General features: G+C 40.9%; 1 protein-coding gene and 1 long non-coding RNA gene across 4 annotated transcripts in view; both read right to left on the bottom strand.

The window, feature by feature from the left end:
* The window catches only part of LOC114468148 (extracellular serine/threonine protein kinase FAM20C-like), a 29302-nt gene extending 22102 nt beyond the window's left edge, over positions 1 to 7200 (bottom strand). Inside the window, exons 1-2 of the mRNA XM_028454861.1 lie at positions 7123 to 7200; positions 1021 to 1560 (exon numbers count right to left, since the gene is read on the bottom strand). Of these exons, the coding sequence (XP_028310662.1) occupies positions 1021 to 1559 (539 nt within the window). The 5' untranslated portion in view covers position 1560; positions 7123 to 7200. The remainder of the gene's footprint in view (positions 1 to 1020; positions 1561 to 7122) is intronic.
* An 11174-nt stretch (positions 7201 to 18374) lies between these two features.
* Positions 18375 to 23276, bottom strand: LOC114468565 (uncharacterized). Of its 3 annotated transcripts, none has more exons than XR_003674652.1 (4): positions 23068 to 23276; positions 20344 to 21446; positions 19754 to 19934; positions 18375 to 19672 (listed from the first exon to the last, which is right to left on the bottom strand). It is a non-coding gene; the product is annotated as an uncharacterized LOC114468565 (long non-coding RNA). The 3 variants fall into 3 exon arrangements; XR_003674651.1 differs by having other exon boundaries at positions 18380 to 19934; positions 20344 to 20420; positions 21318 to 21446; XR_003674650.1 differs by having other exon boundaries at positions 18377 to 19934.
* Between the last annotated feature and the right edge of the window lie 1844 nt (positions 23277 to 25120).

Consider the following 25120-nt stretch of genomic DNA (forward strand, 5'->3'; position numbering starts at 1 on the left):
TTTAATTATGTTTTTAAACTACAATATTTGCATTTCCTGAAAAAAATGCAAGTGAGGATGCAGGTGCTGGCCCGTGTCCCACTGCATTAGCTTAGCATTAGCATTATCCTAGTGTTAGCACTAGCTAACATTAGCATGAACCTAGAATTAGCATGAACCTAGCATTAACTAAACATTCAAAGTAGCGTAGCTTTAGTAATAACATTAGCCTAACATTAGCATTCGCCAAGCAATAGCATTAACAATAACCTGGTAGCATAGCATTAACATTATCCTAGCATTAGCATTAACATTAGCCTAGCCTAGCATTAGCACTAACCTAAAAATAGCATCAACCTAGCATCAGCATTTACCTAGCAATAGCATTAACTTAGCATTAGCACTAACCTAGCATTAACATCAACCAAGCATTAGCATTTACTTAGCATTAACATTAGCCTAGCATCAGCACAAACTTAGCATTAGCAACAACCTAGCATTAACATTTACTTAGCAATAGCATGAACCTAGCTTTAGCACTAACCTAGAATTAGCATCAACCTAGCATTAGCATTGACCTAGCAATAGCATTCACCTAGCAATAGCTTTTATTTAGCAATAGCATGAACCTAGCTTTAGCAATAACCTAGTAATAGCATCAACCTAGCATTAACATTTACCTAGCAATAGCATTCCCCTAGCATTAGCACTAACCTAGCATTAACTAAGCATTAACCTAGCAATAACTGAACATTAGTAACAATTAGTAAAAATTACATGAGCAATAAAGTTGAAAAGGATAAAAATTTGGAAAAAGTGCCTCCTGCATCCACACTAATTATTATGAAATATGGTGTTACTTGTCTCCTGTAAGATTTGAAAATGTGTTATTTTGTCAGGTATTTTGGGGCAATGAGCGCAGGTGGGGCTTGAAACTTCACCTTCATTCAAAGTGGGGAACACCCCAAAAAGTTTGAGAACCACTGTTTTAGGACATCAGCCTGTTTTTCCACAATTTTTAATGAGTTTTCCTCAACCTACCAATCACTATCTTTGGGTAAGTAGTCTTCTTCCTGATCGTTGTCACTCTTTTTTTCTTGAGGGTCTTCATTGGTCCTGACCCTCAGCAGCCAGTCGTCATCCTGTAGCTCTGGGCGGGGAAGGTTATACAGTGGATGTTTGAACAGAGCATCCAGCTTAGAGCCACCTTTGACTTTTCCTGTCTGTTTGCCAGCATCAATCAGTTTCTTGGCCTTGTCCATCACGTCACTGACTGAGCCTTTGGCTTGGTGATTCTTCGCCTCGGCAGGCTGCGTGGGATGCTCTTCATTCTGGGAGCTCGTCGGCAGTTTTTTTAACAACCAGGAAGCAGGAGCAGAGGAGGAGTGGGAGAAGAACTGATTATTCTGTGTGTCTGCTCTGGGAATGGATGAAGAGGAGGAGGAAGAGGTGGGAGGGATGCACGCGGTCTGTAGGACTGAGAGGCAAAAAAATGCCAGAAGAAGATGGAGAGCGAGAAACAAGCAAGTGAGACCCAGATAGATGGAGCGAGTGGCAGGGCCCCAGTAATGTTTCACCATGCTGCAAATAGAAAAGGAAAAAATAGATCAAGGAGTCATGTCAGGGCCTCCATAAACTCACACACAGCAGAGGAAACAGATGAAATGATACAGCAAATGCTTTACTTCTGCAAACAGACAGATTTTATTCAATCATAATACACGGTGCATAAAAAGCAGCTAAAGTTTTTTTAATCAAAATGTTTGCATATTTTCTTCAGAACTGAAGAAGCCTCTTAGTTGAGATGAAAAATGTTTTATTTTAAACGAGAGGTGGAACTTGATGAAAAAAATATATAATCTAATTAATTAAAGACTTTGTAATTCATTATTCTCGATTAATCTAAATTAATCACATAACAATATTTGACATGAGAAGCAAGGTTTTTTAAATTTAAATGGAGTTTTGTATATGATTGAATCAATGAAACACAATAAATGAGCTTTAACAACAAAATAGTGTTTGTTTTCATCAGTGCTAACATAATGTGTGACATGAATAAAGAACATAATCACAAAGCACAAACTTAAATTTAAGTAAGCCATAATCATGTTTTTCAGGAAAAACTTTCTGAAACATTAGTTTTGATGTGTGTGTATTAAAATAAAAAAAAAAAAAACAGCTCCAGCCCGATTACAAACTACATTGTAGTTCTGTCAGCTACTACAATCCCTTTTAAAATGTTAATTATGTACAGTGATGGGTAGTAATGCATTACATTTACTCAGTGACATGTACTTGAATATTTCTTTTGATAAATTGTAGTAGTTATTTTGCAGAATACTTTTACTCTTACTCAAGTAAATTTGTGAGAAAATATATGTACTTTTTCGTCATTACTTTGAGCTACATTTATGTCGTTACATCAATTTGTCTATAAATAAATTTGGACAAACTCAGACGCTGCTCTGCAGCTCTCTGTCAGAGACATCATTAACCAATCGCAGCAGCAGCACCGCAGCAGGACGGAACCGTGGCCACGCCCCTCCACGGCCTCCCTTCATCTCACTGTAGTTCAAGAAATACTGGCGTCTCCTCCAGAAAATGTGCAGCACATTCACGGCCCTACAATCAGACCCTGTTTGCCTTTCAAACTTCATGTAATGCACTTCCTAACCCTAACCCTAACCCTAATCAGTATGCAGTGCCCCTCATTGGCCAGTTCAGGTCACGTGATAAGTCAGTCACATGACTAAGACTAAACCTAACCCTAACCCTAAGACGCTATGTACTTAATAACACCCGGGGTTGTCTGTACGGATACTGTACGAATAGACACTTTCTTTAAGAATTCCACTTCAAATCTCAGAAAATGTGATGGTAAGTAGGCTGAAAGTAGTGTTACTGATGATAGCAATGCTAACTTGGTAACAAGGAAAAGAGGACTGCTATCAGCAAGTATCTTGAGTCTCGATCTTTAAAACCTAAAGACCAAGTCAAAAACCTTGGTGTTCTGATTGATTCAGATCTTACATTCAGCATCAGATCAAATCTATCACAAAAACAGCTTCTACCACCTAAAGAACATCTCCAGAGTGAAAGGTTTAATGACTCAGAAAGATCAGGAGAAACTGGTCCATGCTTTTATCTCCAGCAGACTGGACTATTGTAATGGTCCTCTGACGGTAATCCCCCAAAAGAGCATCAAACCATTACAGCTGGTTCAGAACGCTGCAGCTCGGGTCTCTCAGATCTATGGAGCTCACAGTAAACATGGTGATGCTGCGTTTAGTTGTTATGCTGCAAAGAAGTGGAACAATTTGCTTTGTTTTGCCTAACTGACTAATATGGAGTGAGTTAACCTATATACACAAGAAGTACTGCTGCACAAACCACCTCTGTTGGTCCTATTGCCTGTCACAGGGTATCTATAGGTAACTATAAACAGTGACGTGCCATCAAGGTAGGCAAGGTAGGCAGTGCCTACCCAAGGGTGAATTGATATTTTGATTATTTGTTTTAATTATAATATAATTATAAATTATTTTTTTTCTATTTCCAATAGCCTACAGTACCTATAAATTTGAAAGTGTCAACATTTGGTGCGTTTCATAGCCCAAATTACTAAACAGCGCTATTTCCTGGAACGGCTGCAGTCTCACTCCGCTGTAAGGCAAGAGGAGACCACGCTCCCTCCCAAAAGCACACAGCTGCTCTGCCCCTGTTTCCATAAAGTGTATTTATGTGTTTGTGCATGCGCAGTCAGTTCCTCAAGATGACAACCATTTACGTAAAAAGGCAGCTCTCTACGCTGCCTTTGGAGGTAACCGCGCTATGCTAAATGCTATATGTAAGTCCACAGTGCATTAGTGAATTGATCCCACGTGGCCGCTGCTGCTAAAGATGGGAGACCAACACCTGAGTTACCAGACCTTCAGCAAAGATAAAGTCAAAACATCATACTTTCCACAGTGAATGGAACAAAAGGAAGGATTGGCTTTGTGGATGCTCCTCACTGAGGCTGTTCTAAGTTGTTGTTGTTGTTTCATTTTCTCTGTGTTTCTGTGTTTCCAACACAAACAACAGATGGGCTGCCATGTCATGAGATATATCTTGTTGGGAGAGTATGGAGGCTATATTAAATAATTGTTTATGTTTCTTTAATGGTGTTTATGATGTTGATTTTGTTAGATGGCTAAATACTTGGATCTTGTTGGGTTTTTTCTTTCTTATTATGAATTTTATATTTTGATAAGCGCATTGAGATGACTTTGTTGTAAATTGTGCTATAAAGTTTGAATTTAATTAACACTTGACCGCAGAAACATATGAAATTGTCATTGGTGGTCTCGATTTGCAATGTGCCTACCCAACCCTAGTGGTCACGGCATGTCACTGACTATAAACCACCTTTTAGCGGGTGTAGCCAGCAGGACCAGTTTTAATACATATACGATTTAATACATATATCATGTGAAACTGAAGAACCCAAGGAATAAACACATACCAAGCATATCACGATAGCTTATCAGCAAGGGGGTGAAGTAATGCTCCAAAGTTGGACTAAATTACTGTCTCTTGATGTTTTTCAATCTTGGGATCCTGATCCAATGTGGGGTTGCCTGGAAATAAAACGGTCTAGTAATAATTAAATAAAATATATTACTGGTCAAAATTATATAATTTTTACTTTTGTATTTACATGCTTTTACATTTATTTATTCATTTGTATTGATCTAATTTGTACAACTAAAACAAACAATACATAATATCACAGAAATAAACATAATATAGTGCAGGAAGAGGCAAAGAGCTCAAAGAGCTTAAATAATTACCAAGAGCAAAGCTCAGAAGTGGAGCAAAGAGCAGTAAGGTTATGTTTACCGTCCGTTTGTCTGTGTGTGTGTGTGTGTGTGTGTGTGTGTGTGTGTGTGTGTGTGTGTGTGTGTGTGTGTGTGTGTGCGTGCGTGCGTGCGTGCATGCGTGTGTGTGAGTAAAATAATTGAGAAGTTATAAATGGATTTGGATGACATTTTCAGGAAAATTGATTAATAGGACAAGGTGATTAAATTTTGGTGATGTTCTGGCTACCAAAATGAATTATGTAGATATATATACAGTATATCCCATTCATTTTTCCATCCACACTGTGGAACTTGTGATGATGTCATAGATTTTCTCAGAGTCAACAGCTCAATGTGTACAGGTAGTCATGATAACACAGCTCAATGTTGACAGGTAGTTTTACCATGTTACCTTGACTGGAGCGTGTTGGCTAAGCTTGAGCTGCTTGGCAGGGGTCTGCGCTCTCCGAGTGCTTTTCTAGTTATTATTCTTTTTCAAAATAAAACACCACACACAATATCAAACAACTGTGTTCTATTTCACATTTACTAATATAAATATAGTTGAAATAAAATACAGTAAAAAAACAACTGCAATGACACATATTGTCTCTTTGTACACTAATCCTTACTGCTCTGTATTTATAACACAATAAAACAAATTCTAGAGAAAAAAAAGTTTCTGTGGTCGCCAGAAATTTGTGATATAAAAATGGGGTCACGACCCAAAAAAGGTTGGGAACCACTGATATACACACTTCATGTATTATGTTGATTCTGTTTTTTAATAAAGGCTATGTTTTTTGTATTGAATATATCCAAGCATGGAGTGATAGTTTGTTTTGGAAGTAACACATTGCATCAGAAGTTACTCACTACTTGAGTAGTTTTTCTATGAGGTACTTTTTTTACTCTTATTTAAGTACCTATTTTTACGAGTATTTTTACTTCTAATTATATTATGAAGTAACAGTACTTTTACTTGAGTATCGTTGTTGTTTACTATACCCAACACTGATTATGTACAAAGAGTGAATGAGACTGAAGACACTTAATTCCTCTTTAATTCTGATTTAAACTTAAATTCAAATTAGGTGGCTGGTTTATTCCTATTTAAACGCCGAATCAAATAATTTCTCTATCATGTAAACACTTAATTCCGCTTTAAGTTAATTGAGGTCATTCTGTGCATATGTGACTTGCCGCTATGACGTGCTGCTGACAACATAGTCCAGGATGAAACTGTGTTACTGTTGAGCTGCTGTATTCAAAACTACATTCAAAACAAAAGTGAAAACAGTTCTCATGTGGTCTTTTACGTTGTAGCCGAAAGGAAAAGGTTTGTTGTGTGTTTTTTTCCTGATAGATGTGATACGTCACGTTCGCCCCTGCCCAATCAGAGCCTTCCCAACCCCCAGAGATAAAGCGGAATTAAATAAAGCGCAATAACTGTTTCCATGTAAACACAAAGCAGAACACTTTAAATCGGAATAATTTAATTCAGGATGACTAATTCCGAATTAAAATTAAAAATCATGTGGCCACTTAGAAACAACTAAGACTATTCAGTCATACATAAAGGCTGTGTCTAATATGTGTTTTTACTATAGTATTAACTTTAGAGACACATGTTTTCCTTTTGAGATTAACACATTTGTTTTATTATGAAAACGATTGACAAATCCAGTGGTGTGGATGATGTTGACTTGTGATGCTCCCATGTTCGATAATACCCCGCTGTTTGGTAGAATTGGTTGTACATGCATTGCCCTAACCAAGTACTGGTAGGTATGCTAGGCAATATTTAAGGTGACACCATCCTAATTCACAGCCTCTTTCCTCTCTGTCATCACATGAAAGTGACGAACAGGACTGTTTTTGTTTTTGAATACTATAGGATGTATTTGGTTTGGTGGTTAAAGCAAAGGTGGATTAAATCATAATGACAGGATCTACACAATTATAGAGGAAGTTATTTGGTTTCACTACATTGAATAAGCATGTCTCGCATTAATAAGCTATTAAATATCTGCTTTGATCTTTCGTAACAAGAGGCTTAATCAAACATTGTAAATTATTTGATTCTTATGTGAATGTTCTAATAAATTGGAGATAGACTGGTTGAAAATGGGTTTAGAATTGCAGAGATTAAAAAAAGCCTGCCAAGTCTAAAATGTCATTCACATTAAATGGTAAAAGGAAAAAAAGAGCTTACAGTAAAAAAATCAATAGATCATTGAACGACTGCTTCTTCCAGCTAACGACCCCGTGAGGATGAAAATGTCGGAGGATTACTTACATCTCTGTTACTTTAAGTCCTTTCTCCTTTTCCCACTCTCTCTATCTTGGTTCTCCTCTCTGTCAAAAAGACAGAAAGTCTGTTGTTTTTGTGTTTTATTTCCCTGCTGCATTGCCTTTGAATGTTTGCCTCATATCATGTGGTCTTTGCCATGCAAATAGTAGTGAATAGAGGTTGTAATGACCTGTGTCTGCATGACCCAAACATTTAAAGAGACAGCCTGCCAAATGATCTTTGAGTCGCCAATGATCAGAAAAGCTCTGTATATATAGGTCTGAATATATCACTGTCTAATACAAACACTAAGAAGAAACTTTATATCCACTAAGTATTCAACATTTCTGATTTTAGCTGTTTTATTTGTTTGCTGTTGTAACAAATCTGATAAAAAAAGATCCATCATTCAGATATGAATGCACTATCCTTATTCAATAGAAGCTAAAGCTACACAATGTGACAGCAGGGTTAGAATCAGTTTTTGGGTCATCTACATTTTTCAGTAACAATTACATGTTCAATTGTTCATGTTCAATTACAATTTAATTACGGTAACGGTGATCAGCATTTTTTTCCCCAATTACAATTAAATTGCAATTATTTTCATATCCTTAGAAAGTCAATTACATTAATGTTTTCAATTACTAAAATTAAAATACAATTAATTATAATTACTGAGCCTGAAATAAATAACTTAATAAAAGTTATATTTCCTCTTGTGTTAGCTTTTTGTTAGCATGTCTTATGATAATGGGTCCTAAATCATCTGTAAAATACACTAAAAACAAATATCTATTCTAATTTCTTTTCAATCTATTGATTTCCTTGTTAGGCTTCCAAATCAATGAAAATATAGGTTTTAATATTTTTGGTGTGGACGTCTGAGCCTTTTTTGTGTCAGTGTACCCTTAGATTTAAATTTTTTTCAACAGTAAAACGTGGGAAAGCTTGATTTGGAACATATTTTAGAAATTGTTAACTACATACTGTATGTGTAGCACTGTAAAACCAGTTTTATAAATTATAATTGACAATTTTTATAGATATTTTATGGCAATTACAATTACAAAGTCAATTTTCTAAACTGAATTACAATTTAATTATGATTACAATAGCAACAGACTTTGCTAAAATTGTAAATAATTATCAATTACACAATTATAATTATAATTGAACCCAACCCTGGCTAGAATACATAGTGCTTTCAACATAGGCGTTTCTAGCTACTGTATATGTAGACTATGCAACTGCTTAGGGCCATTGTTTTCTTGTCTTGTTTTTATATCACAAATATCTGGTGATCCTAGTGACTTTCTTTCTCTAACATTAGTAGTTTGTTATACTGTGTTACAAATACACAAATGCACAAAGTGACAATTTTTATACTACTTTTTATTTGAACTTCTATATTTTAAAAGGTGAAAGTTGAGAAAACAGTTGTGGGCGACCGTGGCTCAGGTGGTAGAGGGTCGTCTTCTGATCGAGAGGTTGGGGGTTCGATCCCAGTACCTGACTATGTGTCGAAGTGTCCTTGGGCAAGACACTGAACCCTAAGTTGCTCCCAGTGGTCGACTAGCGCCTTGCATGGCAGTCCTGTCCCACTGGTGTGTGAATGTGAGAGTGATTGGGTGAATGAGCTGATATGTAAAGCGCTTTGAGACTGCTTCAGTGTGGTGATAAAGCGCTATATAAAATCAAGTCCATTTTTACCATTTGTTAAATAATGTATATACGTGGTGTTTTAATTTGAAAAATAATAATAGCTTTCTGCCTCTTCCTGCACTGTTTATCTATTTCTGTTTTATTATTGTCGCCGAATGGGAAAGCACTGCAGTTGGAGTAGTCATAGGTGCTCATTGAAGAAACCTCCGTCCTCCACAAATGAAGACATGAGCATTTCTGGAGAGTGTCCCACAACAAGCCTTTCCATCTTTTTTTGTCCTTCCTCGAAATACAACCCAGGAGAATATTATGGACCCCGGTCTCTCTGTGTTGGGTCAATCAAGATCTTCCTCTGAAAAAAGATAAACATATAAACCTTAAGCTGGCACCTGACCATGACCAATTGCCCCAATCCTAAACCTAACCCTAACCCAACCCCTCCTTCCCCTCCCCTAACCTTAACTAATACCTCCCTCCCAACTCCATACTACCCCTTCCCAAACCCTAACCATTCTCTCTTTCCCTACTACCCCCTCCCAAACCCCTTCCCTAACCTTAACCATCTCCTCAATGGCCCTGACCCTAACCACTAATCCTCCCCTCCCTGACCCTGACCCTAACTGCTCCCCCTTCCCTAACCCAAACCATCCCCTCCTTCCCCACTACCCTCTTCCAAACTCCTTGCTTAACCCTAACCATTCCCTGTCAGGCCCCTCTAACCCCTCCCTGGAACCCTTATATACACCCCCAACCACTATCCCTTCCTAACGCCAACCACTAGAGGAAGCTTACATTAAAACCTAAAATAAATGTAACACCTGAAATCAAACACCATAAAATTAATCCAAAAAGAACAGGCAGGAATGCACCAAAACACCTCCACCTCCACCCCATACCTATATACGGGTAGGAGGTGGGGGGAAGTTGGAAGCTGGGTGATGTCCAAACAGATTCAAAATGAAAAAATCATGCAACTGTGGCCACTACCACAAACCAGTTGATGAGGAACACAAATGACAAGAGTCGATCTGTGCCTGCCTTTGATTCCCTATCTAACTGGGAGAGGCTCAGAACTACTTGGGGGGTCTCATAGAAAAAACATTCCTCAACCCAACCCTAGTCTGGTTCATTTTTAATACTTGGGACGATCGTTATTATTGAGAACATACTTCTCTACTGACTTCCTTTTCTTAGTTTTTCTGATGAGAAAAACGGTAGACACGAGAATATATTCAAGTCTACTGGCCATAAGCCGTACACTACTGCTCACTCTGTAACTTTAAATCCTTTTCTTTCACTCGCAGCATGTTTTGTCTCTTGTGGGTAAAAGGCAGATTTTTTCACATCCTGTTAAATAGATGAATATATGTCCCTGTTAATTAGCTCAGATTGCTCTAAGAGACAATGTTTTATGTATGTTTCTGAAGGTCCCAGCACATGATTTTCAAGCCTGCAGCAGTAAAGTGTCTCACTGGATGTTCTTATTATTTCTTTCTTTGCCAATCTGCCTTTAAAAGAACACTATGTTACTTTATAAAAATAATACAAATGTAAAGGGAGATGACCTGCTAAAAAGTTTAAAGGGGCAGTATTATGAAAAAAATCACTTTATAATAGTTTTGCTACAGTGATATACATTCATTCAGAGGGACAAAGTTGAAAAAGTTCAGTTTCCTCCCTCCCTTGTTATTCCACATTTTGTAAAAGGTCAGCTCCAAACGGGCCAGCATAGACGGATCATCATGACCACGGGCCCTGGACACAGACCTGCCACTGGCCCCTGCTATGGGGCCGTTTTTGTAACAAAACTATTTTTGTGTGCACTTATACATTCTGTGTGTCTGTACCTTGATCCGTGTGTGTGTGTTTTAATCCATGTGTGTGGAAATGCAATGTTTTATTGCTTCATCACATTTTACCAATTGTAGATTTTGTAAAAATGTATTAACCACTTGGCCACTGCATCAGCTGTCAACTCTCAATCTATAATCTCCACATAACGTTATATATAACTATGGCTTGGTGCGCTAAAGCAACACTCAGTGCTCCGTCTCAAGTTCTCCCTTCTGATTGGTCAATCCCCCCTCCACACTCATGGGAGAGCGGGGAGGGGGGAGATGGTATTTCTTCAAGTACGTCATCAAGTATTACACATAAATGATCTAATATTATAAATTATTTAACATTCATAATTTATTTTTTTTTTATTATCATACTGCATTTTCACAACCACAAAAATTCTAATACAAATATGTTTTTTAAATGAAAAACAAAACTCAACGTAAAGGGCCCTAATTGGCTCTCGAGCCCATTTTGCCCATGCGGTGATCCGTCTATGCGGGCCAGTTGGATTTTTCTCACGTTGTGACGTCACAATGCAGAAACTCCTCATCGTGTGACCTAATGCGATGCAGGGGTTGGACAAAACAAATGATTATTACCTTAAATGGACTATTCCTGTGGTTAGGAGAGGTGAGAATGACAAGAAAGTGACTTATCAGCTTAACACTATGATGAGTGTTTTAAACAGCTGACTAACTCTGACACACTGCTGCTGTGATATGCACACACACACACACACACACACACACACACACACACACACACACACACACACACACACTAAGGGGGTGGATTGCTTCTAAAGTCATGCGCACCAATCATTATGAGACAGCAATTTATGTTTTTTTATTGCAATGAAATAAATTAGTTTATTTTATTGCTTAATTGTGACCCTCCCTAAGGAAGGGTAAGAAATATTTTATTATAGGGAGGATATAAAAAGGGAGAGTAGTGTTACACCTACAGTAGGTGGAGGGGGAGGGGAAAGGGAGCAGGGAGGAGAGACTCAAGGTAGGAAATAGAAAGGGTGGGGAAGAATAGATTATTTTACAGAGAGGGTGAGATGTGAAGTTGTAGAACATATTGTGCTTATTATGTTGTGTAATCAAGCCAGTCTCATGACAAGTGTGAAGCTTAGCTATATAGTTGGTGGCTGTGGACAGGGGGAAGGAGTGAGTGGTCGCAGATATTTTGGATTAACGTGTCTAAACTTAAGCCCAGTATGAGTTTTATCCCACATCCCAAGGCGTGCCAGTGCATCGTAGACCAGTATATGTGCAAAAACCGCTACCGCAAACCCAGGAACTGCCCCGGGCCTGCAGATGCAGCCAGGCCAGCAGAAAGAGTGGGGGCCAAGAAGCCCCAGGCCACCCCCCCACGGCAGAGCAGTCTCCCAGACGCCCCCAAGATCCCAGGCCGAGAAGCAGCCACCGCCCCCCACGCACACATCCCAGGAAGCCCCAAGCAGCCGAGCACCCAGCGCATCCCGCAACCCAACTTACCCAATTTAAGTAGTCAGGTGTAGTGGCAGGTGTGGCGTGAGTGAAGCTCAAGCGATCAGGCGCGCTTCATTATGTAGCACCGTCTGTGTAACATGTACCCAGCACCTGCACGTCTGATCTACATTTTCCACTGACTTAGAATGGGTACACGGGCACAATGCACAAGTCATGTGTGCTTGCAGACGTACTAACGCGTTAATGAATGTGTGCACCTAACAAACATAAATAAATCAGTCACACGTAGACGCAGGTGTGGCGTGTGTGAAGCTATAGTTATCAGGTGCGCGTCACTATTGATCACCGTCTACGTGACATGTAAACACTTAGAAAAAAATATTAGGTCCTTATGTGTGCAGGCGTACACACGCGTCCACGTCAGAAAGTTAAAAAAAAGTACGTGTGTGTGAGTGTTGAGTGTTGTATCCTGTCCAATCACAGCAACGATCTGACTCAGAGCGTAACACGAACAGTCACTACCACTATATGAATGGGTGTCATGACTGGACTAAATGGTGGTCCGTTATACATCCAACACACACACACATACCTGCACACGCATTTACGCATTTGTTGTACTGGTGCCCATGAATTTAGGATCCCCGTCCACACACACACACACACACACACACACACACACACACCCTGAAGCAGCTTTTGTTAGACTCACAATCACAATAGCCTCTTAAATATCCATGTGGTCTACTGCAATGTGCAGTTTTATAAATGTATAGTGGCATTGTGTTGCAGATTTCAAAGGATTCTAAAAGTTTGAAATTAGCACATTTTGATCAAATGAATCGGATTGTAAAACTCCATAAAAAAAAATTTGAAGATTCATGATTCTTACCTTGGCAGAGTTCTGAGGATTATTTTCTAATTCCAATTCTCACACATTTTGCCATGATCTGGAGACTGTGTGTAGATTTGCTTTTCATGTTTGTTAGTTGGTATCTGTTATGTGTTCATATTTCAGTGTCATATTTAGTCGGTTAAGTGGTACATTAAGTTTGTTTAAGTCCTGGATGAGGCTTCTATTCAGTTTCTGATACTGTTTTATTTTCATTTCTGATTGACTTTTTGATTAAATTGTTAGTTTCTTTCTCTGTATCTGTTTGTTGTTTAGTTCCTCTTTGTTCATATGGAATATGAACAAAGTCCTTGCATTGAGTCCTTGCATTGCTCGTTCCCCCATTCCTCTACTTTTTTTTGTTTTATCAGTGGGTACTATTGTTATTTCTCCCTATTGTTTGACACTCTTGTTTTTTTCTGGTTTGGATTTTTCTGTACTTTATATCAACTAGACACTGTTTTGGGAATCCTACTTATGTCTCCTTCACCTCGACAAGAAACACACTTCACCCCTTACAAGTTTTAAACATAAGGAAATAAAAAAAAAAAAAACTATATTGTTCCTTTTAGTTGTGGTTTTATCTGATTTTAACATCAGAGGTAGAGCTTGCTGCATTATAATCAGATTTAATGAAGTTATTGACATCAAAGTAAACATTAAAAAATGCATTTTTTGCTAACAAAATTTTCCCTTGATGACTTTCCGGTTTAAAAAGGGTCTTGAGGGTAATTATGACAAACTTTACTCCAAACAACTTTGTGGAGACACATTAAAAGCAAAGCACAAACACTCAGTCTTCAGTAGATAGAGATGAACTGCTCATCGCACAGATACAGTTGCTCTAAACATGGCTGAAGTTCAGAGGAGCCTGCTGTGTTGACTGCTATAAACAGCACATAACACAAACATCACAACACTCACTGAAATATAAAAAGTACAAGAGAAAGGGTTGTGAACTGCTGCACATGATGGATTCAATGGATGGAAGATGGATGGAAGATGGATGGATGAAGCTCCAATGTGGCTCAGTAGTGTAGTAATAGTGTGTCTCTGAAAGCAGACACACAACTTTATTGGGATGACAAATGAAGCCCTTCATCACAACACGACAATATCGTCCAAACAAAAAGCCTTTTAAAGAAATCCCAGCAGAGTTGTGTTACGTTCTGAAACTGCTAAATAAAGTTTTTCAGTCAGTCTGCAGAAATCTGCCAAGTATACATATATATATATATATATATATATATATATATATATATATATATATATATATATATATGTGTATATATATATATTTAAAAGAAGCTCACAGTTTAGAAAGCTAAATCGTTAATCTCTCTAAGTAGTTATTTCTAAAAGAAAAAAAAAAAACATGCAATGCTGTTTTCTTTAAACACGGCCCAAATTTGGTTAAATGGTAAATTTTTTAAAGGGACATATCATGCTGAATCCACTTTTTTAGCCCTTAAATGCATTTTGTTGTATATTTAGAGTGTTTAGAAGTACAGAAAAAATCAAATTAGTCTCTTCAGGTGCTCTGTAGATATCTTTATATTCTGTTTTGGTCATATTTTTCAATCTGTTTCGATTTTTCTATTCTCTATTACGTTTTTTGAACAATAACGTCACAGTATTTGCAGCGGAACTGCCAAATTAGGACATCAACTTCAGGCCCAACACTTCGAGCAATCCGCCATTTTTATTTCTCGCTGCGATTTTGTAGTCCAAGCTCAAGGATGCCGAAGTTACGAGAGGATAAGTCAAAATGTTTGGTTGTTGGATGTTGTAAGATATGTTATAGTCTGTGTGGTTTTTATTACTTTATTAGTTATAGTTAAATGATTAAACGATAGTTAGAATATGAAATTATCCATGATTAACTGTGTGTGTGTGTGTGTGTGTGTGTGTGTGTGTGTGTGTGTGTGTGTGTGTGTGTGTGTGTGTGTGTGTGTGTGTGTGTGTGTGTGTGTTTGCAAAACATATCCATTGTCCACCATAGCTGGTTTAAACTAGTTTGGGCCAGTGTGGGGGTATGTGACCCACTGCATGGACATATGAGCCTTTTTCTCCCCCAAAGTTTTTGTGTTACCATATATGGTATTAATCCTGCACCCAGAGCGCTGTTGCACAGCCCTCTGGGTGTGGTCTATGTTTTCTATAATAAATACCTGGTTCTGAGGCATCACCATCAGAGCAATCCAACTTATATCGGACTTTTGTGTCTCTTTTTGTTGGGTTTTTCTCCGAGCTGCAGCTCGCACCTCTCTGCCTCTGGTCGCCTTTAAGTCAGATAGTGTTTTTCTCCCTGAGATGTGATTGAGCAACGGTCTTAACGTATTTAGACCCAACATTCACATTTTAGCAACGGTCTTAACGTATTTGGACCTAACATTCACTGGTGCCGCAACCCGGGACCTTACATCTTTTCGTCTGGATCGGTGCGGGCGCAACCGGACCATTAGTAAAACTGCCGGCACCCCCTCCTTTGCAGGGGTGGTCACAGCTTGTTCCAGCACCGACCCGGACGGGGAGTGACGGGTCCCACGAACCAGGGAGAACACTGACGAGGTGAGAAGCTGTTTCTTTTCACCATAGTACCCGTGACGTACAACGGGGAGTGAAGACCGTGGTGGGTGACGTAAAACTCACACGGCGTGGTAAAGGGACAGAGGGCAGACGGGAGTTGTTGTGTGTTGTTTCTTTGTGTGTTGTTTCTTTGTGGTGTTTCTTTGTTGTAACGGTGTCTGTAAATCCCGTGCTGAGAACATGGGTAACGCGCAGCGTAAAGCATTGATGGAAAATAATGATGTGAAATTCATGCAGAGAAAGTATCCCGGTAGTTGTTGCTATCTAGATGATTGGTACAAAAATTGTGGGTTTGCAGGGAAATTATCAGACGAAGCTGGAATAGAAAAAGTGTCCATCTGGTGTAAAGGAAAAAGAGTGAAGGCATTAAAAAAGTTACGTCCTAAGCAGGCTGAGTTAATAGCAGACCACTTAAGAGTAGTGTGTATCTGGAAGGATGCTATGAGTATCAGGAAAACACAGATAGAGAAAGGTGAAGAGAGAAGGAAACAGAAAGTGTTAGCTGCAGCTAAAATACAGCCTTTTGATGAGACCGTGTGTGTACCGCGTAGAGTTGAGGAGACAAATCAGCAACAGAATGGGGCCGCAGGGGGTTTACAAGAGGGGGGAGCAGTTGCAGGACAAGAAACAAAGGGACCTGTGACTAGGGCAGCTAAACAAAAGTCAAAACAGATGAAAGAAAGTGTTAACAGTGAGGAGGATGAGCAATATCACATAGCGGGGATGGAGGAAAATCTATATCCAATTTTACCCATGATAGAGGTAGCTAACCCTCGTGCAGGAGAATTCCTAAACCCACAGGATCCATTACAGGGTACACATCCCCCACAGCTGTTGTTGTTTCGGCCATGGACGGAGCAGGAAGCATTAGATGCCTGTAGGGGCGTATGCGATGTTGAGAAGGACCCGACTGCTTATGCTGAACAAGTATGTGGGTTGATTGAGACATGGCATTTAAATGGACTGGAGGTGGAAAAGGTTTTAAAACTAACACTTAGACACCGATATCCAGTAGTGGTGGGCGGTTTCACGGGGAGACAAGTTAACCGTCAGCCCCTAGCACATAACTCTAATGAGCTGCGACAGCAGGTTGAAGCACTGATGCAAAGAGTTAGGGCGACTTACACAAAACCTCCAAGCCACGAAGAAATAAGTGCGTGTCGTCAGAAATCAGACGAGACGCCAATGGAATATCGTGCCCGTTTAGAAACGGTTTTTAGGACTAATAGCGGGCTTCCTCATTCTCCGCTGGTGGATAATCCATACCAAATACAGCTAAAAATGTGGTTAATCAGTGGTTTGTTGCCAAACGTGTCAGATTTCATAAAAGCAAACTGTGTCACACACCGCACCCTCACTGTTCCAGAGCTAATGGAATGGGCCGAACATGCTTATGAAGTCACTGAGAAAAAGAAAGCAAAAACTGAATCAGCTAATGTTAATGTATTGGCTGAGGCCATGGCTGCAGCCCTGGTGAGCCAGCGCTCAGGGTTTAAAAGACAGGGAAAAAAAGCCATATCGCACCAGAACGCCTGATGAGGAAAAACAAGCAAAAATAGATCGAGAAAAAAGACAATGTTTCATTTGTCATGAGGAGGGACATATGGCAAGAGACTGCCCAAGAAAAAAGCAAAAAACAGACCATACGTCGTTCGGGCAAACTCCTAGGCAGTGACGCCAGGACTGGCCGGAGGGACATGCAATCAGTGACTCCGGAACAGATAATGAAACCTCAGAGTGTGACATAGCCTTTTTAGGGCAAGATGAGGATGCTGATCAATATGACAATGATTTACCTGCAGAATATGAACATCCCCCACCTTTAAATCCAAATCATTTTGTTGATTTCTCCATTTATGCAGCTGTAACATTAACACATGAAAAATACCCAAAACGTACATTGTTGGTGGGACCAAAACAAACACCAGTCACTTTTCTGTGTGATACTGGAGCTGATGTTTCTGTCCTCCGTGATCAGGTGGAAGGCGTAGTCACTTCCAAAAAGGTTATTGGCATAGTGGGAGTGGGTGGAAAGCCTCAATATGCCTGTTGGTCTAAGGAGGTCATTGTGCAAGATGAAGATGGTTCATATTATACACACCCATTTATTTTGACAACTGACTGTCCCTTCAATCTAATGGGAAGGGATCTTCTCAGTAAGTTACAGATCAGTTTAGTGCCAACGGCTAATGGAATAGTGCCAAAGAAATTTTTATCAGAAACTAAAGAATCACTTATGGTGTTGCAAAGCCCAGTCATTCCTAATAAATTCTATACATTGGATCCAGTGTCAACAGGCCCTCGGTCAGTGGTTGGATCTATGGAGGAACTGCGGGCTAAAATAGCTAAAACATTTGTCGTTCCTACAGAAACACAGACACAGTGGCCACTACATGTTACAATGATGTATGTCAGACCTGAAGGACCCCTGCCAGGTCAACCAGACTGGCTAAGGAGACCAGACCTGTCTCCTGAGGGCAGAGCAGTTGCTAAAGCCTGGGAGGAAAAGTTTCTGCGATTGTCACCACAGAAAATAACATTGACAGACGTTTGTTGGTCTCCAGATGGATGGATTATAATCAGAGTGACGTTGCCTCCAGAGCTGACACCAATAAACCCCCCACGGTTTCCACATATTTGTTTACAAAAACCGGCACACAAACAGTGGAGAGATGCAAATGATCTGTTGGCTGCACTTCCTGTCAAGAGTGACCTTTGGAGGAAGGAGAGACACAATGTATTCACATACAGAGGCTCCTTTTGTGGCTTTGTGAAAAGACAAGTGCTGAACTGGTGTACTTTGGCGCCCCCTGCTGTGCATTTGGATGCATGACTTTCTGTGTTCACCCTGACTTCAAATGATTTCCCTACAGTGCCATCATGTCTGTGGGCTACATCAAAGACAGATGTTGGACTTATGACAACCGCAACATTTGTAACCATAGATCCAGCCACATCTCACAGGCCTCGAATTAGACAGTATCCACTCAAATCAGATGCAAAAGAAGGAATAAAGCCTGTTATTAATGATTTACTGACTGCAGGCGTGTTACAGGAACATGACTCAGCTCAATGCAACACCCCCATCTTCCCTGTGAAAAAGCCACAGGGGGGCTGGAGAATGGTGCATGATTTAAGAGCAGTAAATCAGGCTGTTAAATCACGAGCTCCAAATGTACCAGACCCACACACATTGTTAAATGAATTACAACCTCATCAAAAATGGTTCACTGTAATTGATTTAAGTAATGCATTTTTCTCCATTCCTCTTCATAGTACAGCTCAGGGATGGTTTGGATTCACATTTGAGAACAAAAAATACTCTTACACTCGCCTTCCACAAGGGTTCTGTGATAGCCCTACTATCTTTTCAGCGGAGATAAACAGGTGCATCAGCCACCACACATGGCCAGAGACCACACAGATAATTGTTTATGTTGATGACATTTTATTGGCCAGCCCCACCAAAGAGGAAAATGAAACAGAGGCAATCAGGCTGTTCACACATTTGGCAAAAACAGGAAATAAGGCCTCATTGGAAAAACTACAATTTACACAGGAAAAAGTAACATTCCTTGGTCATAACATTTCAGCTGAAGGGAAAGAACTTACTACTTCACGTAAGGAAGCAGTACAAATGGCACCAAAACCGCTTACCGTCAGACAAATGATGGCCTTTTTAGGCCTAGCGAATTATTGCAGGTCGTGGATCGTTGATTATGCTATCATAACTGCCCCATTACAGAACCTAATGTTAGATACACATCAAACTTTAAGCGCACCTTTGCAGTGGACACCTGACGCGGAAGAAGCATTTACAAAAGTGAAACAAATCATAACAGGAACAGGGGTGATGGCGCTGCCAGATTACAACAAGCCATTTACACAGTCTGTTGACTGTAAGAACGGTTACATGACATCAGTACTACTACAGCAATACGGTGAGAAGCAACGACCAATAGCCTATTACTCTAAACGATTAGATGATGTGGCTAGGGCACTTCCCCATTGCGTTCAGGCGATTTGCGCCGCAGCCATGGCTGTGCACGCGTCTGCTGAAGTAGTGTTGTTCCATCCTTTGACACTGTTAGTCAGCCATGCAGTTGACATCCTGTTAACACAAACAAAAATGTCGTTCTTATCTCCTGCCAGGTTTTTACACCTTACTAACACCTTGTTGACCCCAGCCAACCTCATTCTAAAGCGCTGTGCTGCTTTTAACCCAGCTACATTGATACCAACAGCTGACGATGGGACACCGCATGACTGTGGACAGTTAGTGTCGGTGACATGCAAGCCACGTCCAGATTTGACAGACATTCCATTGAAAGACGGAGATGTAGTGTTTGTAGATGGCTCCTCCTCCAAAGCACCTGATGGAACAAATCATACTGGTTATGCAGTAGTTACATGCGACACTGTGTTGAAATCAGGCAAATTGGCTGGAAATCAGTCTGCACAGGCAGCTGAAATCGTGGCCTTGACAGAAGCCTGTAGACTTTTCAAAGGCAAGAAAGTCACAATTTACACTGATAGCCAGTATGCTTTTTCCACAGTTCATGTGTTTGCTGCTCAGTGAGCTAGGAGAGGTATGAAGACATCTAGTGGAAAGCCTGTGCAACATGCCTCCCTGTTAAAAGACCTTCTTGCTTCAGTCCTCTTACCTACATCATTGGCGATATGTAAATGCAAAGCACATACTGGCGCCACTGATGCTGTCTCTCTGGGCAATGCAAAAGCTGATGTTGAAGCTAAAAAAGCTGCTTTTACTGAAGCACTTACTGTCCAGTTGTTGCCTGTTGATGTTGTACCACTTTGCTTGCCGGATGAAGTCCTGATTGATATGCATGTTAATGCTCCTGAAAGTGAGAAAACGAAATGGGTGACTGAAGGTGCTGTTAAAAAGGACTCTGGAGTATTTATGTTAAATGACAAGCCATGTTTGCCTAGATGTTTGTTTGACGTCGTTGCTAGAATGAGCCATGGGTTGGCCCATGTCTCAACAGGAGGGATGGTAGACATAGTCAAACAGTCATTTCATATACCACTAGGACTCCAAACCCATTTTAAAAACTTTTGTCGTCAGTGTATCATCTGTTGTCGTCATAATCCTCAGGGTAATGTTAGGCCCCCTCGGGGTAAAACGCCAGCTGGTACATATCCTTTTGAGGTCATTATGATGGATTTCATAACACTGCACACTATTCAGAGGTATACGTATTGTTTGGTTCTGGTGGACTCATTCTCAAAATGGGTCACCATAGTGCCCGCTAAAACAAATGATGCAATGACAGTGGCAAAGGCCCTTTTGACACGAATAATACCTCAACATGGCATCCCACGACAGATTTGGAGCGACAATGGACCCCATTTTGTTAACAGAGTAATACTCCTGCTGACAGAGGCCATGGGCATTGAATTAAAACATCACTGCTCCTACCACCCGGCTAGTGCTGGATTGGTAGAACGCAACAATGGTACCATTAAAAACAGATTAAAAAAAGCTGTAGAACAAACAAACAGGCCCTGGCCAGAGTGTGTTAACCTGGTAGAAATGTACATGCGCATAACACCAAACACACAGGGTTTGACCCCCTTTGAGGTTGTCACAGGACGACCGTTTCACCTACCCCTCACCAGTTCTAAGTGGGTGCAGGATCAGGAGGGAGAGTTGGATCCAATAACAAAATGGATGGTTAAATTATTCACAGATGCTGAAATTGTTGAAGCTAATACACTGCCTAGTCTCTCTTTACCTGTTTCAGATCCCCTTCGTCCTGGTGATTGGGTCCTCATCAAGGTGATTAAGAGAAAACACTGGTGTACTCCACGGTGGGACGGCCCTTACACAGTTCTGCTAACCACACCAACTGCATTTAAGATAGCTGAAAGACAGACGTGGATACACCAATCACACGGGAAAAAGGTACAGAAACCCACCACAGCAGGTGATACACCCTAGTAACACAGAGATGGATCTGTTGTTCCTCCTCCTCCTCGTGGGATCCCAGGAAGTGCTAGCAGGGGCTCTAAGCTCACCTTGGTATGATTACATAGGTAGATGCCCCGGGGGCTTTAACCTCGTTATGTGCATACCACAAATACCGGACATTTTAAGTGACGTTACAATTCCACTAGAGGCTCTGGCTAATAAAGGCTACACACCATGGAAACATGGTAAGGACTATGTAAATTATGAATGGTACATGCAAGTCCGGGGAGCAGACCAATCATGGTCTACTCATGGTTGGTCTGAGGTACTCCTCCATACAAGCTACACCCCTATTACCTGGCCCCTCACACCATCTACACGTACCGTTACAGCGGCATATCTGTCATTGCGAAAAACAATTGTTCAGAAACAAAAAATCCTACTCCTAACCGTTAACACCACCGCGGTACCTCCTTCTTGTTTGCTTATGGGATTCGGCCCTGACGTACAAGGGACAGATCCCATCTTTTGGGTAGATATTTGTATTACACCTCCGGCCACTCCCATTGTAGTTAAACCACGCATGGACATAGTGTTATCACCTGAGGTTAGACAGAATATACGAGTTATAAATGCAAAACCTATGCCAACAGAAGAACCTGACTCGTTACTCGCATTACTGTCTGAACAAAATAATCACGTCCATCATCGTCTGCGCGCTAATTCTTGGTACCGTATGGTAGAACTATCTGCACGAACAGTAACTAATGATAGTTGCTATGTTTGCTCACATCTGCCGCACGCTGTAACATCCCCGACTCTGTTGTCCGCATCCCTGCCAGCCCCTGACTCAAAGAAAGTACTAGAATGTTTACAAAATAAGTCCGCGACCCCGTGCCCTCCTGTTCTACCAGTGCTAAAAACCCTCGAGCCCTTAGGTCAGGCTGCTAAACACCTAAACACGAATGCTGTCCCCTGTGGTAATTATACTCACTGCTATCCTTTATGCGTACGATTTAATGGTCCACCAACTAACACCAAAGGTCTACCATCGGTAGACATAAACCATTGTGCTACCGTTCGGAACGTCAGTACGGTTGTCCCAATGTTTGCTAGAGACGGTGTTTGGTTGAAGTGCGGTGATAAAGTTTATCCTTCCCCTCCAATTAATATGTCAGCCGTTTGTGTACCAGTAGCAGTCACAGATGGGTCTTTCATAGTTCATATGACAATGCCTAGTCGTTCTCGTCGTGAGATTATAACCTTCACACCTCATGATGCAATATGGGGCTCAGATGTCCCTCCCGAACATAGATATTGGTCAACTAGTCAAAAAGTCGTTCATGCTCTTTTCCCTAATATAGGCGTGGGTAAGAATTCCCTTATGGTAGAGACCCTTCAATACCGCTTTCACATGCTTCTTAATGCATCTTTAGCTGTTAATAACAAAATGAATGCTAGAACAGCGGCCACCGCGCAAATGGCTATTCAGAACCGTATGGCTTTAGATACGATTTTAGCTTCCACAGGTGGTGTGTGTGCTATGGTGGGTGCTACCTGCTGTACATACATACCTAATAACTCCTCGGAGTCCATCGAAGACGCCCTGCAAACACTCCGCAACCTGGAAGGTGCCATGTCAGCTGACGAGTCCAATGTCCATTCATCCGGGTGGGACTGGCTGTTCCAAGGCTCCTGGTTCCAATTCCTGCTACGTCTGGGTCTCCCTCTTCTGGCTGTGCTGCTGGTCGTTGGTCTTGCCTGCTGTTGCATCGTCCCCTGTGTGAAGAAAGGCATAGACGACATGATCATCGGTGCTATGCAGGTCCAGGCTTCCCCAGAGTACCAACTCCATGTTATGGGTCTCTCCCCATCTGCCCCATTGATGGACTAAGACCCTGCCACACCTTCCCATCATCACAGTGAGCGGTAAAGGTTCACTGCTACTGGAGGGTTATGTGCTGGTAACCTCTGACCCTCCCTTACCAACTCCAAACACACACTGAGACCTAAAGCCCTATCTTCAACACCATGGTTTTGGGTCATCAGTTGTACATACACCCTGAACTGTCTCCAGATCACCGTGGATCAGAATCGATGTTCGCCCCAGCAGGGGGGGACGGTGGGGAATTTTTCCCGTACTAGCTGTCGGGTTTTCGCCCCACCTCACGGTGGTCATCCCTGTTGTTTTGGTCCTATGATGGCACCGGGTAAACCTGTGAAGACGCCCGTCTGCTTGATGTTTTCCAAACCCACAACAGGGCGGATATGTAAGATATGTTATAGTCTGTGTGGTTTTTATTACTTTATTAGTTATAGTTAAATGATTAAACGATAGTTAGAATATGAAATTATCCATGATTAACTGTGTGTGTGTGTGTGTGTGTGTGTGTGTGTGTGTGTGTGTGTGTGTGTGTGTGTGTGTGTGTGTGTGTGTGTGTGTGTGTGTGTGTGTGTGTGTGTGTTTGCAAAACATATCCATTGTCCACCATAGCTGGTTTAAACTAGTTTGGGCCAGTGTGGGGGTATGTGACCCACTGCATGGACATATGAGCCTTTTTCTCCCCCAAAGTTTTTGTGTTACCATATATGGTATTAATCCTGCACCCAGAGCGCTGTTGCACAGCCCTCTGGGTGTGGTCTATGTTTTCTATAATAAATACCTGGTTCTGAGGCATCACCATCAGAGCAATCCAACTTATATCGGACTTTTGTGTCTCTTTTTGTTGGGTTTTTCTCCGAGCTGCAGCTCGCACCTCTCTGCCTCTGGTCGCCTTTAAGTCAGATAGTGTTTTTCTCCCTGAGATGTGATTGAGCAACGGTCTTAACGTATTTAGACCCAACATTCACATTTTAGCAACGGTCTTAACGTATTTGGACCTAACAGATGTAGTAACCCACACGCTTCATTACAACGTCTCCCAGCATCAGAACCTTTTCAAAGTGTCTGGTTGAGTTTTATTTTTCACGGAAATGTACCCACATCTGTGGGTAAGGTCATTTTTGTGTGCGCAAAGCACTTCAAGGATGACTGCTTCATCAACCTCCACCAGTATAAAGAAGGATTTACAGAAAGACTTTGTCTGATTGAGGGTTCAATTCCTTCTATCTTTGGAGACGACGAACAGAGCACTTCGGTAAGCTGTAAATAACGCTAAAAAGTGTGATGACAAGACGTCATTGTTTTGTTAGCATTAGCAGTTGCACCGTCTTCAGACTTCATATGTTAGCGCTGTGTGCTCGTTTTAGATCCTTGATGATATGCCTACGTGATTTAATTTAAGTCTAAAGTTTTCATTAGTCATTTCATTTTGCCGTTTTTTGTCTTTGAAAAGACTGTATTAAAATGCATTTCGTGACGTTAGCTTGGCGCTAGCGTTAGCTCGGTGCTTGTGTTAGCTCACTTGTTAGGGTTCTGCAGGTTCATCATCTTCATTTTCATCTTGCTCCGCCGGGTCAGTTTATGGGCCGCTACATAGCCGTATCTCTTCTATCAAACTACAAAAATGGCCGAACAGGGTGGAGTTGAACCGAGTGTCATCTGAGGATGGGGCGGGGTATGGAGTGTCTCATTTGAATTTAAAGAGACCGCACCAAAACGAGTTGCTCTCAGAAGTACATCAGAAA

This window comes from Gouania willdenowi, chromosome 8 (assembly GCF_900634775.1).
Source record: "Gouania willdenowi chromosome 8, fGouWil2.1, whole genome shotgun sequence".
Lineage (NCBI taxonomy): Eukaryota > Metazoa > Chordata > Actinopteri > Blenniiformes > Gobiesocidae > Gouania > Gouania willdenowi.